Source organism: Pogona vitticeps, chromosome 3 (assembly GCF_051106095.1).
Source record: "Pogona vitticeps strain Pit_001003342236 chromosome 3, PviZW2.1, whole genome shotgun sequence".
NCBI lineage: Eukaryota > Metazoa > Chordata > Lepidosauria > Squamata > Agamidae > Pogona > Pogona vitticeps.
The window spans coordinates 263,041,553-263,061,968 of record NC_135785.1 but is presented as its reverse complement, the minus strand read 5'-3'; the positions used below and the strand labels follow the sequence as shown (position 1 = coordinate 263,061,968).

Here is a 20,416-nt window from a genome sequence, read left to right as displayed (position 1 = left end):
CCAAAAACATGAACACACACACCTCCAATTTCTAGCAGTGTCTGGCAAACAAACGGCCTTGTTAAGGTCAGCGTGTGCTCAGCCACAGAGGAGAGAGAAATAGACTAAATTCAGATCATCCCTCCAAATGGGGCAAACTGATGACTCATGTTTCAGCGTCCACGACACAAATGGGTGACCTGGAGCACTCTGGTACGATGGCTACTTACACATCACCAAAAAAAAAACCTCAGCCAAAACAGGACACTGGGTGTGTCGAAAATGTGCATGTGCAGAGATGAAGGCACAGCAGTCCTTATCAGCTGGGCTTTATCACCAAATAGCCTACGTGGCGAAAGCAAAGTCTTTATTGAACCAAAGCTGGGATTGATGAACTCCAGAAAGGAGAAGCCATGTGTACACGGGTCAGAGTCCAAACTTCTGGGGCAAGGGGGTCCCTTTGGTGTTGTTAGGTACTGCTCAGTCACTTCCCATTTATGGCAACCCAGAATTAATTCTCTCCAGAGGATCTTTCATAAACAAGCTCTGTCCAGGCTTTGCAAAATAAAAGCTGTGGTTTTCGTAATGTCTTTATTAGCCTAGCTTTTTTTTAAAGGCCCCCCAAACCGTGTCCAAGCTTTTATAGGTTAGTTTCCCTTCCTTAAGGATGTTACAAAATACGAGGGAAAGAGAGATGGGGAAAGGAAAAGGGGCAGAACAGCAAAAAATAAAATAAAAAATGAAGTCTGAATGTCCATTTCCTGTCCCTGTCATGATGGAGAGGGAAATAACAGCAGATTTTCAAATGTGATTCTTTCATGTGACCTAATGCTGGACATTCAGCAGAAAGTGGCCATTCTTCTGGCCCAGAACAAAGAAATAAATAAAATTTAGATCCTGCATGGCTGCAAAATAAAACCTAGCTAGGAATATTGACTTAACTGTGTCCTGTTTGAAGCTCATAGTCTCTGCTAGGGAGAGTGTGGGCATCTAACTAGACAAGAGTCCATATCAACATGTTTGGAAAATACAGTAGATTAAGTCGCATGGGCTTGCCAGCTGGTCCTTCTAGCAGGCTCCCAGGTAGCAGAGAGTGGCTCAAAAAGTAAGAATAGCAGGCGCACTATTCCTTATTCTGTAACATTCTGTTGCTGAGGTTGCAAAGGGGTCAGTGTCTGCCTGAAAACTGAGAGATCAACAGAGTGTTGCAGGGCACTGAAATGTTGGTGACATTCTGCAGCAGAAATGCAGGGATTCACAGAGCAGAAAAGCTTAAAGTTTCCCTTATTTGTCCATCCCTTTTTTTTCATTTACTGGTACTTACAATCCCAACAATGTACTCTGACCCATCCGCAGTAGAAAAAAGTAATTACTTACAATTGAATGGATCAAACAACAAACCGACAAACACGACTGTTTTCTACAACAGATCTCAACTAAGGAAAGGGAAAGAGAACACAGAGCAGAGAGGCAGGACTCTCTTTGAACTCAGAGACAAGGAAGGAACGATTGGTCAGTGCCGGATGGATTGACAGTCACACCAGCTCAGAAAGGTCCCTCCCAACCAAACCTACTAAAGGCAGCATGCGAGACTGCAAAAACTCTGACACTGAGGAGCATCCAGGAATCTCTCGCTCATGGGCAAAGTAATGGAAAAAGTTACTAATGTTCAAATGCCATAATATGGCAGTGTTCCACAGCTTCCTTGCCTTTTATTCGCCAGCCGGCTCTTCCTGCCCACAGCCCACCCACTTCAGCTTGTTTTCCCCACCAGCTGGAAAGTTAAACCAGGGGTGGACAACGTTGCTAAACCAGCCATTGCTAGACTACAACTCCCAGCATGCTGTACCATTTTTTTTGTGCTGGCTGGGGCTGACGGCATTCACCACCCAACATCTGGAGTGCTGTACTTAGTCAATCCCTTGAGCTAACAGGCAACCTTGGGAGGGCTGCGCTTTGGCCACATTTAAACTAGTTCCAACGTAGAAGCGTAGGCCCAGAGCGGGGAACCTGACACGCGCACACCCACGTCAAAGCTCAGACTGGAGCAGAAGGCGTTAGCTAGGTGGCACTATATCATCTCTATTGCACCTGTCTGGGGGATACAGTGGACCCTTGACTTACAGACGGTTCCACTTACAGACTTTTTGAGTTACAGACTTCTCTGGCCGCAAAATTTAGGTTTGACTTGCAGCTGGAGAATCGACCTACAGACCAGGAAAAAAAAAACCCGAAATGGAACAAAAACGGCCGGTTACGGGATTAATTGGTTTTCAATGCATTATAGGCCAATGGAGACTCGACCTACAGACTTTTCGACCTGCAGCCACCGTTCCAATATGGATTAATTCCGTAAGTAGAGGGTCTACTGTATTGGGCTTCATATTTTACATTGAACAATAGATGTTCTGTCTATACTGAATATGCATAAGTGCTGAGTCAGGACTTGCCCGTCACATCCCTGAAATGCTGCCACTCATACAGATGTACATGCAAACCAGAGAGTGCTGCTTATATACTGCCTCATCGCATTTTAAGCACTCTTGGGGTGGTTTACAATGTAATTATCCAGGCTACACCTTGTCCTCCTCTCTTCCCAGCGAGCTGGGGACTCCATTTACTAACCTTGGCAAGGAGGGAAGGCTGAGTGAACCTCGAGCTGGCTACCTGAGATCGAACCCGGGTCCTGAGCAGAGTTTTGGCTAAAGTTTAACCACTGTGCTATGAAGCCATTTGCTCACAGTCAGCTATCCAGATATCAGCATGCTGGCCAAGGAATTTTAGGTGCTTGTCGTCCAAAGAAATCAACATTTCCCACCTCAGCCTCTCTGTGCAGTGGACCCTTTTAATTCATGCTTCATTTTGTACGGCCAACCAAGCAAGGCTCCCAGGTGTGATCCCACTCCATTCCCATGTGTTCATAGAATGAATGAAGAGCGGATGTGTTCCATCCCAGAATATCAAATACCTCTTTAAAACATGAAAAAAAAATAAGTCATTAATTAGTCATCATTCTTTGTGATTTTACACAGGCATGTATTTTCATAGCCTCTCATTCCTATTGCTGCTTATTTAAAGAGAAATGTATGAGTAATGCATCACTATGTGCTGCATTTTAATGGCTTCTTGTTTGAAAGTGCACTTGCAAAGACAGCTTTAAAAAAACCCTCAAAATTAACCCCTCTCCCTCCCCAAGGAGTAACAACCAAACCACATTGATTACTCTTTAAGGAGCAACATCATGACCAGTCATCAAAATCCATTTTTGGAAAACATCGAGAGCATTTGTGGGTGGAGGCAGAAAGCTCATGTCAAATTAAACTTACCACAAGAGTCTTTTTTTGTTAAAAGAACAACATCGTGCTGCCCTCGTTATCCCAAGCATGATACGTAATGCCGGCTATTTGTAGCAACTTCTTCCCAGCTCTGACACGTGCACACTTTGAAATTTTGTGGAGTACACCAGAGCTTATTTCAGTTCAAATCAGCTTGCTCCTGAGGCATTTGTCATCCTTTGGAGAAGCAGGGAAGAAGCTTCCTCTGACTCATCATGAAATCTGGGAGAATGCAGGAATAGAAGCAGAGGGATTATGAACTGTGGTTCTATCAGTGCTTGCTCTCCCCTGCAACGCATTGCTAAGGCTGAGGCTTGCATTTCGAGTCATCCAGAGGTCTAGCATTTCCAGTCACCCCTGTATGGGTGTGAAAGCTGGACAGTGAAGAAAGATGATGGGGAAAATGTTTTGATTTGTTCGATATGTGGTGCTGGAGGAGAGAGCTTTGTGGATGCCCTGGAGTGCCAGAAAGATGAACAAGGGGCGGGTCCTAGATCAAATCATGCCTGAACTCTCTCCAGCAGCAAAAATGTTAAAACTGAGGCTGCAAATTATTTGGAAAATACAGTACAATAATGTTGGGTAAGGTGGAAGAGACCTCACCTTGCTGACAAAGGTCCACATAGTCAAACCTATGGTTTTTCCAGTAGCGATGTATGGAAATGAGAGCTGGACCATAAAGAAGACTGACCGCCAAAGAGTTGATGCTTTTGAATTGTGGTGCTGGAGGAGACTCTTGAGAGTCCCCTGGACTGCAAAGAGAACAAACCTATCAGTTCTAAAGGAAATCAACCCTGAGGAGTGCTCACTGGAAGGACAGATCCTGAAGCTGAGGATCCAATACTTTGGCCATCTCTTGAGAAGAGAAGACTCCCTGGAAAAGACCCTGATGTTGGGAAAGTGTGAAGGCAGGAGGAGAAGAGGATGACAGAGGACGAGATGGTTGGACCGTGTCATCGAATTTGACCCAACTCCGGGAGGCAATGGAAGACAGGGGGGCCTGGCATGCTCTGGTCCATGGGGTCACGAAGAGTCGGACACGACTAAACGACTAAACAACAAAAGGTGAAAGGTATCAGGGTAAGAGGAAGGCCAAATAGGAGATGGACTTACTCTCTAAAGGAAGCCATTGACTTGAGTCTACAAGATCTGAGCAGGGCTGGAGGTGCTGGAGATCACTCATTCATGGAGTTGCCATAAATCGGAGGGGACCTGACAGCATGCAACAGAGTTCTAGTACTACAGGGCGACCACCTTCCGGGGCACCCAGCTGGTGAGGTTCCTCTTCCCTCGGAGCAGAAACCTAGGCTTCTTTCTTTGGAAAAAGAAGTTAGATCCACCCATCACACCCACCCCCTTGTTGCTGCACCATCGTGAGAACCCAAAACCATCAGAATGCATGTGGGGTGGGGGGGGGAAGACTCTCTTTCCTTGGCATCTGAGCTGGCCTTGAAGACTGAGGAGGAGCCCTGGAAAGATCAAGGCAGGGCATGAATCACCTTGGAGGCAGGCAGCGCCAGGCACCCACACATCGTGACTCAGACCCGTGTGTGCCACCGGGGTGCAGAGGGACTATTTTTATTTGCATGCCCTTGAGTGGGCAAGTAAAGCCCCTTTTAAACACTGTGTGGGGGGTGCCTCTAAGACAGAATGCATAGGAGGGCAGTATAAAATCCAGAGTGAGAGAGAGAGAGAAAAAAAACCCGAGGACTGTGGCCAGCCTGGAGTGACTGCAGTCTCTAAATGCAAAAATGTGCAAACGTGGCACGCGCCAAGCCCAGGGCGGCTCAAACCCCGGGCATCTCCCGGGGATGCTGACGTTGGCACGGCCGCCCCGCCCCGCTCAGCTGGGATTGGGCTTCCGCGGTCCTGTCGTCACTGGGTTGCCTGCCCGTCCATCAAAGCGAGAGGAAGAGGCATTGGTTCCAACCCTCCTCTCCCCGCGTTCTGATTGGCTCCCACCCACCTCCCGGCTGGAAGGGGCAGCCATCTTGAGTGTGGCAGAGTGGGGACCACAGAGCCAGGGAGGAGGGAGGGAGCTGGTTTTAAGAAAGCTGGCTTGCAAAGCGTGATGATCATTCGACAGAAAGAGTGACGTGCCAGGATACTTTGCCCTTGGGTTTAGTACTCCAGTATTAGTACCAGAACGGGGACTGGCTTGCTTTGGTGTCTGCTGGTTTCTGAAATGTGCCACCTGCCTAAATATAACTGTAAAAAAAACACAGAAAGCGTGCTTTAAGCTCTATGATGGGACGGTCAATCAGCAGCACACTTGGCTTTTAAAAAAAAAATTCTGAGAATCACAATTGTTAAGTGTTAAATTTATGATCACAACCTGCCGGAACGATGCGGGAAACGGGGGGTCCCAAAATGTCAAGTGTTATGCCTTACCTAGCAAAGATGGCACAAGGTTTATGGAGAGCCAGCGTCCGACAGCAGATACGAGTGTGTCTGGCTAAGACACAAGAGAGATGGGTTCAAATCCTCACTTGGCCAGGGAAGCTCACCGGGGAGAGAGGTGTGTGACAAACCCAGACCTACTGGGATATGTCACACAGTTACACTAAGCTGCCACCAACCATTCCCTTTAAGAAGTCACACAGACCAGGGATGGATTTTTAAACAATAAAAAGAATAAGGTTTATTTTAAAACAATCAGGTGAATAAGATAAAGTAACGTGGCTTATTCTCACACATACAAGCATACAGTTTGGTTCACCCAGAACCCTTAACTTAAAGCACAGACCCTGAACCTATCAGTTCTGGCTAACCAACAGACACCTGAACCTATCAGGTTGGTACTCTGACACACAGAAGTACCCTGTCTGACACACAGACTCCCACAACAGCTTCTTCTTCCCAGCTGCTGCTTCGTCACATCCCAGTGTCTCTCAGCATCTCTCAGCATCTCATATTTATACAGTACAGCCCCTCCTCCTGATGTCCCGCCTTCCACTCCCCATAGGATGGAACTTTCCCTCCAAACCCATGACAGACAGGTAACATCAGTGCTGTATGTAACACCTCCCCTCTTTATAAGTTGTTTTGTAGGGGGAAAGCTAAGGTGCTTTTCACCAAAAAACAACCTGAATAAAACATACAACAACAGTTATACATACCATATTATACTTACTTATACTTACATTCTAAGTTAAACCATAGCAAATAGGCATTTAAACATTTAACATATACATTACATCAATTTACCTTTATTCATACAAACCAAATTCAGAAAAACAGGTACATTTAACTTTTTGTTATCATTATATACACATAGTCCATGTTCTTTCGCCGTCTTCATTCTTCAGGTCTTCTTGATAAGGCGTCAGCAACACAGTTCACTGACCCTCTGACCACCTTCACTTCAAAGTCATAGTCCTGTAGGTTTAAAGCCCACCTCATAAGTTTGCTATTGTGGGTTTTCATAGTCTTTAACCATTGCAGTGGTGAATGGTCAGTACACAGAATAAAATGTCTTCCCCAGATGTAAGGCTTGGCCTTCTGGATCGCGTAGACTATGGCCAAACACTCCTTCTCCACGGTTGCCAAATGTCTCTCACCTTTTTGAAGTTTCCTACTCAGGTAGGACACTGGATGCTGGTCACCATTCTCATCCTCCTGGCACAGAACTGCTCCTACCCCGCTGTTAGACGCATCGGTGTAGATGATGAACTCCCGGTCGAAGTCTGGAGCACGCAGGACAGGATAGTTGATTAACGCCTCCTTCAACCTCTGGAACGCCGCCTCACAGTCGCTGGTCCACGGGATGCGGTCATCAGCCTTCTTCCTCGTCAGATCGGTCAGCGGAGCCGCAATCTCGCTAAACCTCGGGATGAACTTTCTGTAGTAGCCCACCAACCCAAGAAATGATTTGACTTTTTTCTTGGTGTTGGGTCTAGGCCAATCACGAACAGCTTCTATTTTGGCCTCCAGGGGTTTTATCATTCCTCCCCCTACCATGTGACCCAAGTATTTTATTTCTGGGCTACCCAGCTGACACTTGCTGGCCTTTACTGTTAGCCCTGCTGCACTTAACCTCTGCAGCACTAACTCCAGGTGTATCAGGTGATCTTCCCAGGTATTACTGAAGATCCCTATGTCGTCAATGTAGGCCACTGTAAAGTCACTGAGCCCTGCCAAGGCTGTCCATCAGCCTTTGGAATGTGGCTGGTGCATTTCTGAGACCAAAGCTCAGGACTCGAAACTCATAGAGACCAAAAGGGCTGCAAAAGGCAGTCTTTTCTTGATCCCTGGGATCAATTCTTAATTGCCAATATCCCTTTACCAGGTCCAATGATGAGATGAACCGACAACCCCCTATGGTTTCAATCAGGTTATCTAGCCTGGGCATTGGGTAGGCATCAGGAGTGGTTACACGGTTTAATTTCCTGTAATCGACACAAAACCTAATGCTCCCATCAGGCTTGTCCACAAGGACTATCGGAGAGGACCAAGGACTAGAAGAGGGGACGATTATGTTCTCCCTCAGCATCTCGTCCAGCTCCTTCCGCACCTTGTCCCTATAGGGTCCCGTTACTCGGTATGGGGATACTGCCTGCGGGGGTGCATCTCCTGTGTGGATCCGATGCATCACTCCCTTCACTATCCCCGGCTTGTTGGAAAACACCTGTTGATATTTACTAAGCAGCATTTTTAGTTCTTGCTGCTGGTCTTGGGTGAGTGCAGGACTGATCTTTACCTCCTCTGGGTTGTATTTTACTTCCCCTCTACCCTCCCAGAAGGGCAATTCAGCTTCCTCACTCTCAGCTGCTTTTATCGCGAATAAAACCCTCTGTTCCCCTCTGTAGTAGGGTTTTAGGGCATTCACATGAACCACCCTCCTTGCTTGGTTCTCCTCCTGCTCTATTAGGTAGTTCAGGTCTGACATCTTGGAAATGACCCTATATGGTCCTGCCCATTTGAGCTGCAGTTTATTCTCTCTGCAGGGCCTAAGCCAAAGCACTTCCTCCCCTGGGTCAAAGTGCCTCTCTCTAGCTTTGTGGTCATACCATGTTTTCTGTCTGACCTTCTGAGCTTGCAGGTTTTCTGCTGCCAGCTCTAGATTTCTCCTTAGGTCATTCATCAAGGTGTCTATGTAAGTCACAACATCTTGTGGGTCATCCTGGGTGATCTGCTCCCAATCTTGCTTGATCAAATCAAGGGGCCCTTTCACCCCTAAGTGTGCAGCAGACATGTCAGAGTGACCCCTTTGTAAGATCATAGGGCGATACTTTTCAGGTACCACCAGCTGACTTCTGATCCCATCTCCCCCTTTTGAGATATTCCTCAGGGTCTCTCTATATAAAATCCCCTTTTTCTCCAGAAATCTCACTGGGGTTTCAGGTGTTAGCTGGGCGTCAGTCACCTGTTCAAAACACTTTTGGAGAGTGGCGTCTGCCTTTTGCTCCTGTCCAAATCTGCTGTCTGTGGTTAAGGTTTCCACCACAGCTTCTGAACTCCCCTCTGCTTCCGTCTCTGGCTCATCATTACCCCCCTGAACTGTCCCTGTGGTGGCTTGTGAGCGTGTAATCACTAGCACCCGTTTCACATGTTCAGCCAGGTCATTTCCCACGAGCACGGCTGCTGGCAGAGTCGATAAAATTGCTAGCCGCCAAACTCCCCTCCAGCCTTGAAAGTTGACAGGTACCTCTGCTACTGGCAGAGAGATTACCTGCCCCTCAATCCCTGCCACCTTCATGCTCTCATTTGGGATTATAAACTCCCTAGGAATAATATCTGGATGGCACAGGGTTACCTGGGAACAAGTGTCCCGCAGCCCCCTATACTGACGGTCAAGTATTCCTACGTCCACCCCGGCTGTCTCAAACAACTGAGAATCTGTTTTCACCAGCAAGCAGCGTTTTACCTCCACCAGAGGACCATTTTCCTCAGCCTGATCAGCAGAGGTAGCTGTTCCAGACTGAGTAGCCATGGCAACAGGCTCCCTCAGTGACACTGAGCCTTGCTCTTTCTGGACACAGAACACAGCTTTTGGCTTGGTCCCACTAACATTCTGAGGCACCATTCCTTTTAGCTGCTTTAATTTCTCACACTCTGAGATTAGATGGCCCTTTCCCTGACAGAAATAACATTTTCTGGTGTATTTTGATTCTCTCTCATCTTGTTTTGGTTTTCCCTCCAAAATCTGAGGTCTTAGTTTCATGTCTGAGGGCTTCCCTTCACCATGGGCCCCTCCCCCTTGCTGGTTTTTCCCTGGTCCCTGAGAGTACTTGCTGTAGGTTTCTTTGGGTTTACCTACAGATTTCCCCTCACCCAAGGGCTTTCTTATTTGGGAAATAAAATCTGCGATCTCTGCGGCTGCTGCCACAGACCTCGGTTTCCTTTCCCTCACCTGGAAGTTCAATTCCCCATGCAGGACTGAATAGAACTGTTCCAGTGCTATCAAGTCTTTAAGCTGCTCATAGGTCTCTGTCCCTTCCTGCGATAGCCATTTCTCAAGCAGCCTCACCAATTGGGCCCCCACTTGGGTAAAAGTCTGCTCTGGTTTCTTGGTGAGGGACCTGAATCTTTGTCTCAGCTGCTCCGCATTTATCCCATGTCTGGCAAACACCAGTTTTTTAAACTCTGCAAAATCTTTCATCAGTTCCTCAGGCATCTCGGCATAAACCTCAGCCAGGCTACCACTGATTAAAGATCGCATGATGGTCATCTTCTCAGTTTCCCTCACTGAGAAATCCACAAACGCTCTTTCCACTAAGGAAAAGAACACCTCAGGACAATCTCCCTTGTGGTACACAGGGAATTTCTTCAGGTCAGCTTTAGACAATTGGCCTCCCTCAGAATCCCTATTATTATTATTGTTCTGATTCATCAGTTCCAATTTTTTTAATTCAAACGCCATTTTCTCTCTCTGCAATTCCAATTCAATTCTCTGTCTCTCTAATCTTTCTTCCTTTTCCATTCTCTCTATTTCAAATTGCCGCTGTTTCTCTCTTTCCCTTTCCTCCATTTCCCTCACCCTCAGTTCATGCTGTTGGGCTAGGAGTATTTTTCTGAGTTCTGGGTCTTGCTCTCCTGTGCTGTCACCTTGCACTGAGCCAAATTCCTCCTCAGAACCTTGGTCAATTTGGGGGTCTTTCACTTCACTCATTTCGGCCATCTGGCTTCGAGTCAAGGGCATAATCCCCCCTCAGAACAGGCTACTTTAAAAAGTCAAGCCTCAGAATAAAACGACCACTTTTTTCCTTTTTGCCTCAGAACCAGCTCTCCCTAGAGATTGCTGCTGTTCTTCAGCACTAACTTGCAACAGTATCGAGTCAGAGCCTACCCCCCTCTGCTGGGCCTCTCAGCTGGCAAGCTAGATCACTGTTACTACGCAGTTTTGCCTCAGCTTTTTCCCGCCAAAACTAGGCTACCTCAGAGCACCTTAATCTAAGTCTCCCCAGTTGGCACGTTCTTCTACTAGCGCACCTCCCCGTGAGGTACACCTAGAAGATTACCTACGCGCCTCAGACTGTCCCTGACTAGACCCCCCTTGCTCTGGGCACACTTGCCAAGGCTTTGCTGGACCACTGGACAACTGGACCAGTCGTATCCCACACGCTGGACACCAATCAATGTGACAAACCCAGACCTACTGGGATATGTCACACAGTTACACTAAGCTGCCACCAACCATTCCCTTTAAGAAGTCACACAGACCAGGGATGGATTTTTAAACAATAAAAAGAATAAGGTTTATTTTAAATACACACAGGGAAAATAAAACAATCAGGTGAATAAGATAAAGTAACGTGGCTTATTCTCACACATACAAGCATACAGTTTGGTTCACCCAGAACCCTTAACTTAAAGCACAGACCCTGAACCTATCAGTTCTGGCTAACCAACAGACACCTGAACCTATCAGGTTGGTACTCTGACACACAGAAGTACCCTGTCTGACACACAGACTCCCACAACAGCTTCTTCTTCCCAGCTGCTGCTTCGTCACATCCCAGTGTCTCTCAGCATCTCTCAGCATCTCATATTTATACAGTACAGCCCCTCCTCCTGATGTCCCGCCTTCCACTCCCCATAGGATGGAACTTTCCCTCCAAACCCATGACAGACAGGTAACATCAGTGCTGTATGTAACAAGGTGGTTGTGGGAAAACCACTCTCGGAAGACCTTCCACACCTTGTAAACCCCCATCTGAGGTCCTTAATTGAGGGACATCAAAGTAGAGAAGCAACATGAGAGCACAAATGGCCGAACAGGAAACCATCCAGTACACACCTGGCAGAGTTTCAAATGCACTCCCCGAATCTGGCCTGGGTGGTTTTCGCCAGCTGCTTTTTAAAGTGCGGTGCCACAGGACTTCCTAATATAAAATTCATGCCTTTTCCAGGCCCTTTGGAATCTCTTTCATCGTCTGTGGCATGTTCAATAGCAGGACAACTTCGGAGGGCTTGAGGCGGTTTCCTCCCTCCCTTGAGACTTGGACAGCTGCACCCCCGACCTTCAATAAATAAATAGTATGTGAATAAGTAAATAAATTAAAATACATACATCTAATGTTCAATTTATGAGGCCTATGGAGTCAAAACAGCAACAAGGGGGAGATGTTCCGAGCTTTCGAGGGGACATTAACGTTTACAAAATTACATTTTAATAAAACGCCTAAAAGCAGGGAGTAGGAAAATTGAATGTGCAAATTGAACACAAAATGACTAATTGCCATGAAAGGGGATGGGAGCGGTTTGAAGCTTGAGCAGGAAACACCCTGCAAGGTATTTTGGCTGATCAAAGTGTACCTTTTTTTTTTTTTTTGGTGTTATTCCCATAATCCCCCATTCCTGACTAGGTGGGGTATTCTGGGGGATTGTGCTTCAAATAATAAAATGCAGTTTATTTGAGCTCTAGGCTAGATGTCCTCCACCAACCCGCAATGTGCTCGGCAATCCAGTGACTCTATTATTCGGTAGAGAGTTTTCGCACGTAGGAAACCTTGTTGATTCCGTTTTCAATAAGGTTTCCTACGTGCGAAAACTCTACCTATTAGTAGAGTCACTGGATTGCCAAGGACGTTGCTGGTTGGTGGAGGGCATCTACCCTAGAGCTCAAAAACACTGCCACAGAGATAGGAAATCATGACCCCCCCCTCTCTGCGCAGGCTCCACGCTTGCTAAAATAGCAGCTCCACCAGCTACTCACGTCCTCTGCATTTCTCACCAAGTGGCGCTCCTGTCGTTTTCCACTCTTTCCGGCCCACTGAGGTTTGCTCATTATCCTTATTCCATCCCCATGATGAAAGCATTTTTAGTAACTCACTTCAAAGCCTGAACCACAAAGGATTTCGGTATTTCCTGTTGTCATCTTGGAAAATGGCTCTGAAGGAAAGAGACAGAAAGCTTTTCAAGAAGAAAGCCAGGGTCATCCTTTTAAACCAAATTGTCCATTTACAGGTCCCTTCCTTCAATCCATTCTGTATGCTTGTCAATCTTTATAATTTGAGGTCTACCAGTCACTGCAGCAGTACTTTTAACAATGGTTTGACGTGTAGACTTTAACAGTATCTCCACGCTGTGAAAAGGTCATCAGAATATAAAGGCAAGATAAAGGCAAAAGAGCATTTGAAAGTAATCTCCCCACACCCGATCAGCTGGCAACCTATGCACTCCAGTATCTCTGATTTTGATACTGGATATGTTGGCTGGTATGGATTCTAGGAGTTGTAATCCAGAAAAAAAAGTGGAGTCATAGCATAATGAAGTTCGAAAGGGCCTGTGAGGCCATCAAGTCCACCCCCCTGTTCAAGGCAGGAATCCCAAAAAAGCATATCTGACAGAGGGTTGTCCAATTTTCTTTTGAATGCCTCCAATGTTGGAGCACTCAACACCTCTCGAGATAATGGGTTCCATTGCTGTATAATTACGTTCTAAGCTGTACTGTTGTGAACAATCACTGCAGCGGAAATCTGCCTGCATAGTTTTATACTGTTTCTACAATTCTGAACCCCCCCCCCCAACCTGGTCTGAGCACTGCTTTTAAAGGGTAGGTGCCACTGGTCAGAGTGCCAGCCTTTCCGGCTTGAGGGTGTTGGGAGCATCATTCTAACCAAAATGATATGTCAGATGGATTCCATGCAAGGCATGAATTAAATGCACACCAATTGCATTACCACCTGCAAACAGAGCGCTTTACGAAGGAAGCCAAAGAGAATACTCACCCCCATCTCAGTAGTGGCAGCAGCTCCAGTGGCTACCATTTCCAAGCAGAATTAAAAGTGTTGGTTGTAACCTATAAAAGCGTTGAACAGCTTGGGCCCAACCTATCTCAAGGACTACGTCTCTCTTTATGAGCCTGCTCAGGTGTTAAGATCATCAGGGGAGGCCTTTCTCTTGGTTCTGCCACCTTCTCTGATATGTTTGGTGGGGAGACAGGAGAGGGCCTTCTCTGTGGCTACTCCAGACTCTAGAACTCCCTGCCACTGGAAGCCAGACTAGCTCCATCTTTGTTGCCCTTCCGGAAGCGGGCAATGACCGTTCTCTTCAGGCAAGCTTTTATTGAGTGATTGGCCTTCTGAGTGGGATGATTAAATAAATGGTTGTACTGTACTGCTTTGAATGTGTTTAGGCACTGCTGATGTTTAGTGGAAGACAGGAAGGCCTGGCGTGCTCTGGTCCATGGGGGTCACAAAGAGTCAGACACAACTAAACGGCTAAAAACAATTTTTAGCGTGGTATTTGTTGGATCCTGGTTAGTATTTGTATACTCAATTTTGTTAGCTTTAAATACCATTTTTAATGTTGTAAGAGCCTTGGGTCTTTTGTAAGAAGAAAGGCAAGGTAAAAAAAATCTTAAATAAATATACAGTATATTACTCTAACATTGCTATCATCTCTCAGTTGTTTCCTACCTTGGTTGTAGATGTTTTCAACTGTATTGCCTATGAATAGACAATAGACAATCAAGGGACGTGGTGGTGCTGTGGGTTAAATCACAGAAGCCTCTGTGCTGCAGGGTCAGAAGACCAGCAGTCAGAAGATCTAATCCACCCGATGGAGTGAGCTCCCGTCGCTTGTCCCAGCTCCTGCCAACCTAGCTGTTCGAAAGCATGTAAAAAATGTGAGTCGATAAATAGGTACCACCATGGTGGGAAGGTAGTGGCGGTCCGTGTCTAGTTGCGCTGGCCACGTGATCATGGAAACTGTCTACGGGCAAAATGCTGGCTCTGTGGCTTGGAGACGGGGATGAGCACAGAGCCCTAGAGTCGGACACGACTGGACTAAATGTCAAGGGGAACCTTTACCTTTACCTTAGACAATCATGCTGGGAAAGGCAGGAGGCAGCAGAAAGGAATGAAGATAAAGTATGACATGTTGTTATGTGCCATCAAGTGATCATTCTCAGGGTGACCCCTATGAATGACCCATCTCCAAAATGTCCAGTCCTCAATAGCCCTGCTCAGTTCCTACAAACCCAAGCCCCTGGCTTCCTTTTACGGAGTCGGTCCATCTCATATTGGGTCTTCCTCTTTCCCAGCTGTGCTCCACCTTTCCCAACCTTATTGTATTTTCCAGAGAATCCTCCCTTCTCAGGAAGTGCCCAAAGCAGGATGGCCTCAATTTCAAAAATGGTTGCCTCCAGAGATGGTTTAGGCTTGATTTGCTCTAGGATCCCCTTTGTTTGTCTTTCTGGAAGTCCAAGGTATCTTCAAAGCTCTCCTCCAGCAACACATTTCAAACAGGTACAATTTTTTTTCCTGGCAACTTGCTTAGCTGTCCAGTTTTCACAGTCATACATGGTGATCAGAAATACCATAGTATGGATGACCTTGTTTTTTTTTTGGCTCCAGTGAGACATCTTTACACTTTATTATCTTTTCTGGTTCCTTAATTGCCTTCCAAGTCTCAGTCTTCTGATTTCTTCGCTGCAGTTTCTATTTGGACTGATGACTGAACCAAAGTAGACAACTTCATTTTTAAAATTCTCATCATAACATTGTTGATGTTTCTTCCACTAATTTTTACTCGTCACTCATCGGAATTTAGCCTGGCTTTCCATATATGTTCTATGTTCTATGTACAGATTGAGCAGATAAGGGGATTAAATGCACCCTTGTCTGACACCTTTGCCTATAGGAAACCATTTTAATTTTAATTTTTCTGACCTAGCTTCTTGTCCACAATACAAGTTACGCATCAGGACCATCAAGTTCTGTGCCGCACCCATTTGACACATATCATAGCAGCAAACAAAGGTATCACACACACTTGCCTTCAACCCAAGCGCAAGGACTGCACATTTTTAAAATCTTAATACAGTATTTCCCAACCTTGTGGTCATTACCCTCCCCAAGGGCATCAGAGTGTTTTCTGCAGGATTGTGAGTCACCTTATATGTATTATATCCCTTGGGAAATAATTTATTCATTTACCTTTCTGGGTTGGATTTTAAAGTGTGTACAGTATTTGTATGTATGAGAAGCAGACCCTCTGAGGGAGAAAGAAGCCTCTGCTTTCTTAAAAAGGATGGCTTTATCCATTTCAAAATGCCATTTTATGCAAATAGGGTGGTGGGGGTTATTGGTTACTGAGCTATAATAAAAGGGGGTCATGACTCAAAAAAAAGGCTGGGAACCAGTTTCAATAAATAATTTGTTCAAAATTATTTGTTAATAATATTTGAATTTGTAACAGTAAAATGGTTTATTAATAGTTTTTGTTAAGATAGTGTTTTGATTAACATGATTTGTTTAAAAAGTGGTTATTTAAAATTATTTTAAGTTACAAAATAATACTTGAGTTGTCATCAAATACAGTAATTAAACACATCCAAGAACTTTTAATAATATCCTAATGCCCTAAGATTTGACGTAGGTACAATTCAACAAAAGGAAGGGGGGGCACCCAAGCAAGCATTTAACAGTGAACACCTGAGCAGGTAGAAGGAAAGGTGATTAAAGACATAGGAAAGTCCCGCCTCCCTAGGGGGTCATCAGCCAATCAATGCCGGCTGTTGGCTGACGCTTGAGCGCGGACACGCAAGGCAGGGCCTCCTGCCAGAGTCCCACGCCCCGCCCCTCTCTCCCCGGTCCCGCCCTCCTCCCCTCTCGCGCTTGCTCAGTGTGGCTCGGCTCGAGCGTCACCGCGATCGTGGCGCATCTGGGCCGAAGGGGGCGCGTCGGCGGTTTTGTGTTTTTTTTTAAGGGGAAGGCGTTGATGGACAGGTCCTCCCGCGCGAGCTCTCCCAACCTCCCCGTTCTGATTGGCGGACGGCTGTGTGGGCGGGCCGCGGTGCTCAGGCGGAGCATGCGCCGTGGCCGCCCGCCTCCCCTGAGGAGGCGCCGTTGCGTCTGAGGGGAGGCAGGCCGCAGGCGGGGCCGACATTGCCTCAGCGGCGGCGGCTGAAGGGGTTGTCTCTGGTCCGTCGTCCGCTCTTTCCGTCCCTCCCTCCCAACGCCGCCCTTGCCGGCGCTCCCCTCCGCCACCGCCGGCCAGAGCCGCGCCAGGGCGTCCGCCTCGGCCTCCGTGAGGGGAAGAAGGAGTCGGCTCCGAGGGCAGGGAGGGAGCCTCCACAGGCGCCGGCGCCGGCTCCCTTTCTCACAGGCTCGGTCGCTCCCTCTTTTCCCCCTCCCCCTCCTCCTTCTCCCACCCCGACCCCCCCATCTCCCTTCCCCCCAACCCCCTACCCACCCTGAGGGGAGCGGCGGGGCGGAGGAGGACCCCCCCCTCGGAGGCACCGGCGATCCCACCTTCCTTTTTCTCCTCCTCATCATGTCGGCAGGCGGGGACTTCGGCAACCCGCTGCGGAAATTCAAGCTCGTCTTCCTCGGGGAGCAGAGCGGTGAGTGTGTGTGTTTGTGTGTGGGGGGAGACACACGGTCTGACTCCCTCCCTCCTTGGCCCAAACTGGGCCCAGATCCTGACCGAGTGGGGGTGGGGAAGAAGGAGGCAAAGAGAGAAAAGAGGGGGATATGTTGCCTCCGGTTTCTTCTTCAGAACCCCCCCCCCTTTCACAACAGAGCATTTTCTCTTCCCTTTTGGCCCCGATCCAGGCGCAGTCCTCGATTTCCTTCATATTCTCATCGTTTTCTCTCTCTCTAACCCCCCCCTCCGCACTTCATTTTTTCTTCCCCCTCTTTGCCACCTAGACAAATGGTGGGAAGGGGGGGAAGGGAAGTCGGATCGTGGGGTGGGGCGAAGAAGGAAAAAACATCCATCTGTCTTATTTATGTATGTGTGTGCATGCCTCTGTGTCTACTTTTTTTTTCAAATTTGCATATATGCATGCTTTTTAAAAGATGGCATACATAGGTGCGTAGATTATTTTCACCTTTGTCATGTTCTCCTGTGGAATCAGCGGTCCTGTTCCTTATCCTGGCTCCTTTGGGAAGAAAGGAAAGGGTTACCTGTGAAAAGGTTACCTTCCTCTCTTCTCTTAGGATAAGAATCCAAACAAAGGCGGCCCCAAAGGGAACATGCATTTCCCTCCCATCCTGTACCTTTTCTGCTTATTGCTAAATTGCCTTCTCTGTATATTTCGAGGTCCATTTCAGAAAAACAATTTCAGGCTTCCAGCCTGCTCTTGTCTCCTTCCTTCCATAGAAATGTGCTATACCTCTCCCAATCTGTGTATGACTCTGTTTCCCATTTTTGGGAGTCAAGAGAGTCTACCTGCTCTTTTGGATTGCACAGCCCAAATGCAGTGGTTAAATAATCATGGAATTGTGACTGGAAAAAAAAACCCAACCCTTGTCCCTTTCCTCTTCATTCAGCATTCTCCCCCTTTAATTTCATTCTGGGAGCCTAGTGGCTGTCTCTGAAATCTTGCTACTGCAATTTTCTTCTTAAGGTTGTACAGTGGGAAGGCCCTTTTCCCTCTAAGAAAAAGATTTGGTCCAGAGTCTGCTGCAGTGGAACCTCTTCTCAGTTCTCTTGGGGCTCCAGCTTATTGGGGGAACAGTTTATTATTTATTTTATTTATTTATTTAAAATATTTTACCCCACTTTTCTCCTTAAAAGGACCCAAGACAGGACAGTATCCATTATTAAAAAGACAATACCTAAAAGCTGAAAACAATAAGTGTGCAAATTTAAGATTCAACAAATGTACAGTCACCCATATTTTCTCACATCTGTATAATTATCCTCGTCACTTTAGAACTGCAAAGCTGGAAGGGACCCTATGGAAGAGGCACAATGAGAATCAAAGTCCCAGCTTCTGGCTCTGCAGCCAGTATCTAAACCACTGAGCTGTCCAGCACTGTCCTCTGATTCTTTATTCCCTAGTTTTTTCAGGGAAAAGATTACAGTTTTAACTCAAAATTGGTTGCTTCTAGTAGGTAGGAGAGAAATTCTTTTTGGTTACCCACAGTGATTCCTGTTGCACCTGCTCTTAGGAGGATGAGATGTTTGTGGCACCTTTGTCTTGTCTCATTTTAGCTGGCTTGATTTTATTTGTTATAGTTGTGTTACTGTTTGTTGGATTAATTGATTGTGAACTGCCCAGAATAGAGCTTTGCACCAATAGGCTGGTACACAAAGTTATGAAACAGATAAATAAATTAGAAAAGGGCTCTTACCTGTTTTCCAATCAATGAAATCATGAATTACGTGAAAAAATTAAGGAGAATGCGAATTTCATTTAATTTAGTATGGGCTGTAATTCACCTTTTTTTCCTTTTGAAATGCTGATCCCTGACAGTGTTCTGTCATTTGCTATATTTAAGCAACAAATAAAGTACAACCCCATTGATTCATATATTCTTCATTTTCTGTGGGTTTGCCAGGCCTGCAGTGAAGTGAAGAAGCTGACGGTTCTGCTACAGTATGTGTTTCCAGACTTAAATACAGGTTCCTTGTGGGGGAGGGGGGACCTATTTCAAACAATCATAATACAGTAGTCTGTATGGTTAACCTAGTGAATCTGTCCTCTGTCTTTCTCACTCTGCCTTTACTTGTGTGCCCACTAACTCCTTAGGAAGTCGGCTTTTGTGTTTCTTAGGTAAGATACAAAATCCAGATTTCCCATGTTTTGTGTGTAACTTAACATTCCAGGTTTGGAGTGTTTCCGAAAGTTCAATTATGGAGGTATTTATTGTCTATGCAGAAGAGTCCAAAACTTATCCATGGTAGGTTCACTTAAGAAAGATCATGGATAAGTAGTGAGCTGAGAATCAAGTACAGTACTGTAATAAGGTACTGCTGCAGTAGTTTTGCAGTATGTTGTTCTAATTGACTATGAGCCACCTTGAGTCCATTAGGAGGAGAAAGGTGGCATATGAAAATTAATCAATCAATCAATAAGCAAACTGTACTAAGTAAGGATGACTAGTCAGCTTACTTCAGTATAAGGGATATTTGTAAATGTAAACAAATACTGGTTTCCTGGTGGTTATATACCAATCAGGATGGTAAACGACATCAGAATGAATGTTTGCAATCAAAATTAGAAGCATGTGGGGGGCAAGGTTTGAAGCATTTAATACATAGAGATGCTAACATACAAAACATTATTTTTAAATAGCAATATGTTTTACATTCGGCTATCCATGAAACTGGCTTGCATTACCTTTTTACTTAGAGGTGGGTGAAAGAAAATCAGTCTATTTCTCAGGAAGAAGAGTCTTCCTTTGTGGGTTTTGGGGATGGGGTAACAGTTGAGTTTCCATACATCAGGAGCCTCCTTTGCAAGGTATCTAAACACATTTCAGGACAGGTATTTGTTCCTAGTAAATACTGTATTTTTTGCACCATAAGACTCACTTTTTTCCCACAAAACAGGGGTGTGGAAAGTCTGTGCGTCTTATGGAGCGAAGAAAACAGATTATATTTTCCTGTTTTCTTCTCCTAAAAAATTGGTGCGTCTTATGGAAAGGTGCGTCTTATGGAGCGAAAAATACGGTACTGTATAGATAAAGTGAAGGCAGAGTACTAGCTTGACACCTTTGGGTCCTGCTGTCTGGCCTGATTTGGTTTGGTTTGTGAGAATCCTTTGGAATAGGCCTTTGGGAAGGACTTTTGCTGTAGTAGATTTTTTTCCTGCTTAATAGATATTTACTCGATTTCTTTCCTTTTATCAATTTGAAATACATTCTAGTTACATAGCAAAGTCTTGCGTACTTGTGATGTACTTTTTATCCTGTCATTATGTG

The 20,416-nt window shown here is 45.9% G+C and overlaps 1 protein-coding gene across 4 annotated transcripts in view; it reads left to right on the top strand.

The window, feature by feature from the left end:
• The first annotated feature begins 16,576 nt into the window (after positions 1-16,576).
• The window catches only part of RAB6A (RAB6A, member RAS oncogene family), a 58,778-nt gene continuing 54,938 nt past the window's right edge, over positions 16,577-20,416 (top strand). The window contains exon 1 of one of the 4 annotated variants that reach the window (XM_072993431.2): positions 16,577-17,106. In XM_072993431.2, coding sequence (XP_072849532.1) covers positions 17,037-17,106 — 70 coding nt within the window. In that variant the 5' untranslated portion in view covers positions 16,577-17,036. The remainder of the gene's footprint in view (positions 17,107-20,416) is intronic. The other 3 variants (XM_072993432.2, XM_072993433.2, XM_078390228.1) reach the window with 3 other exon arrangements.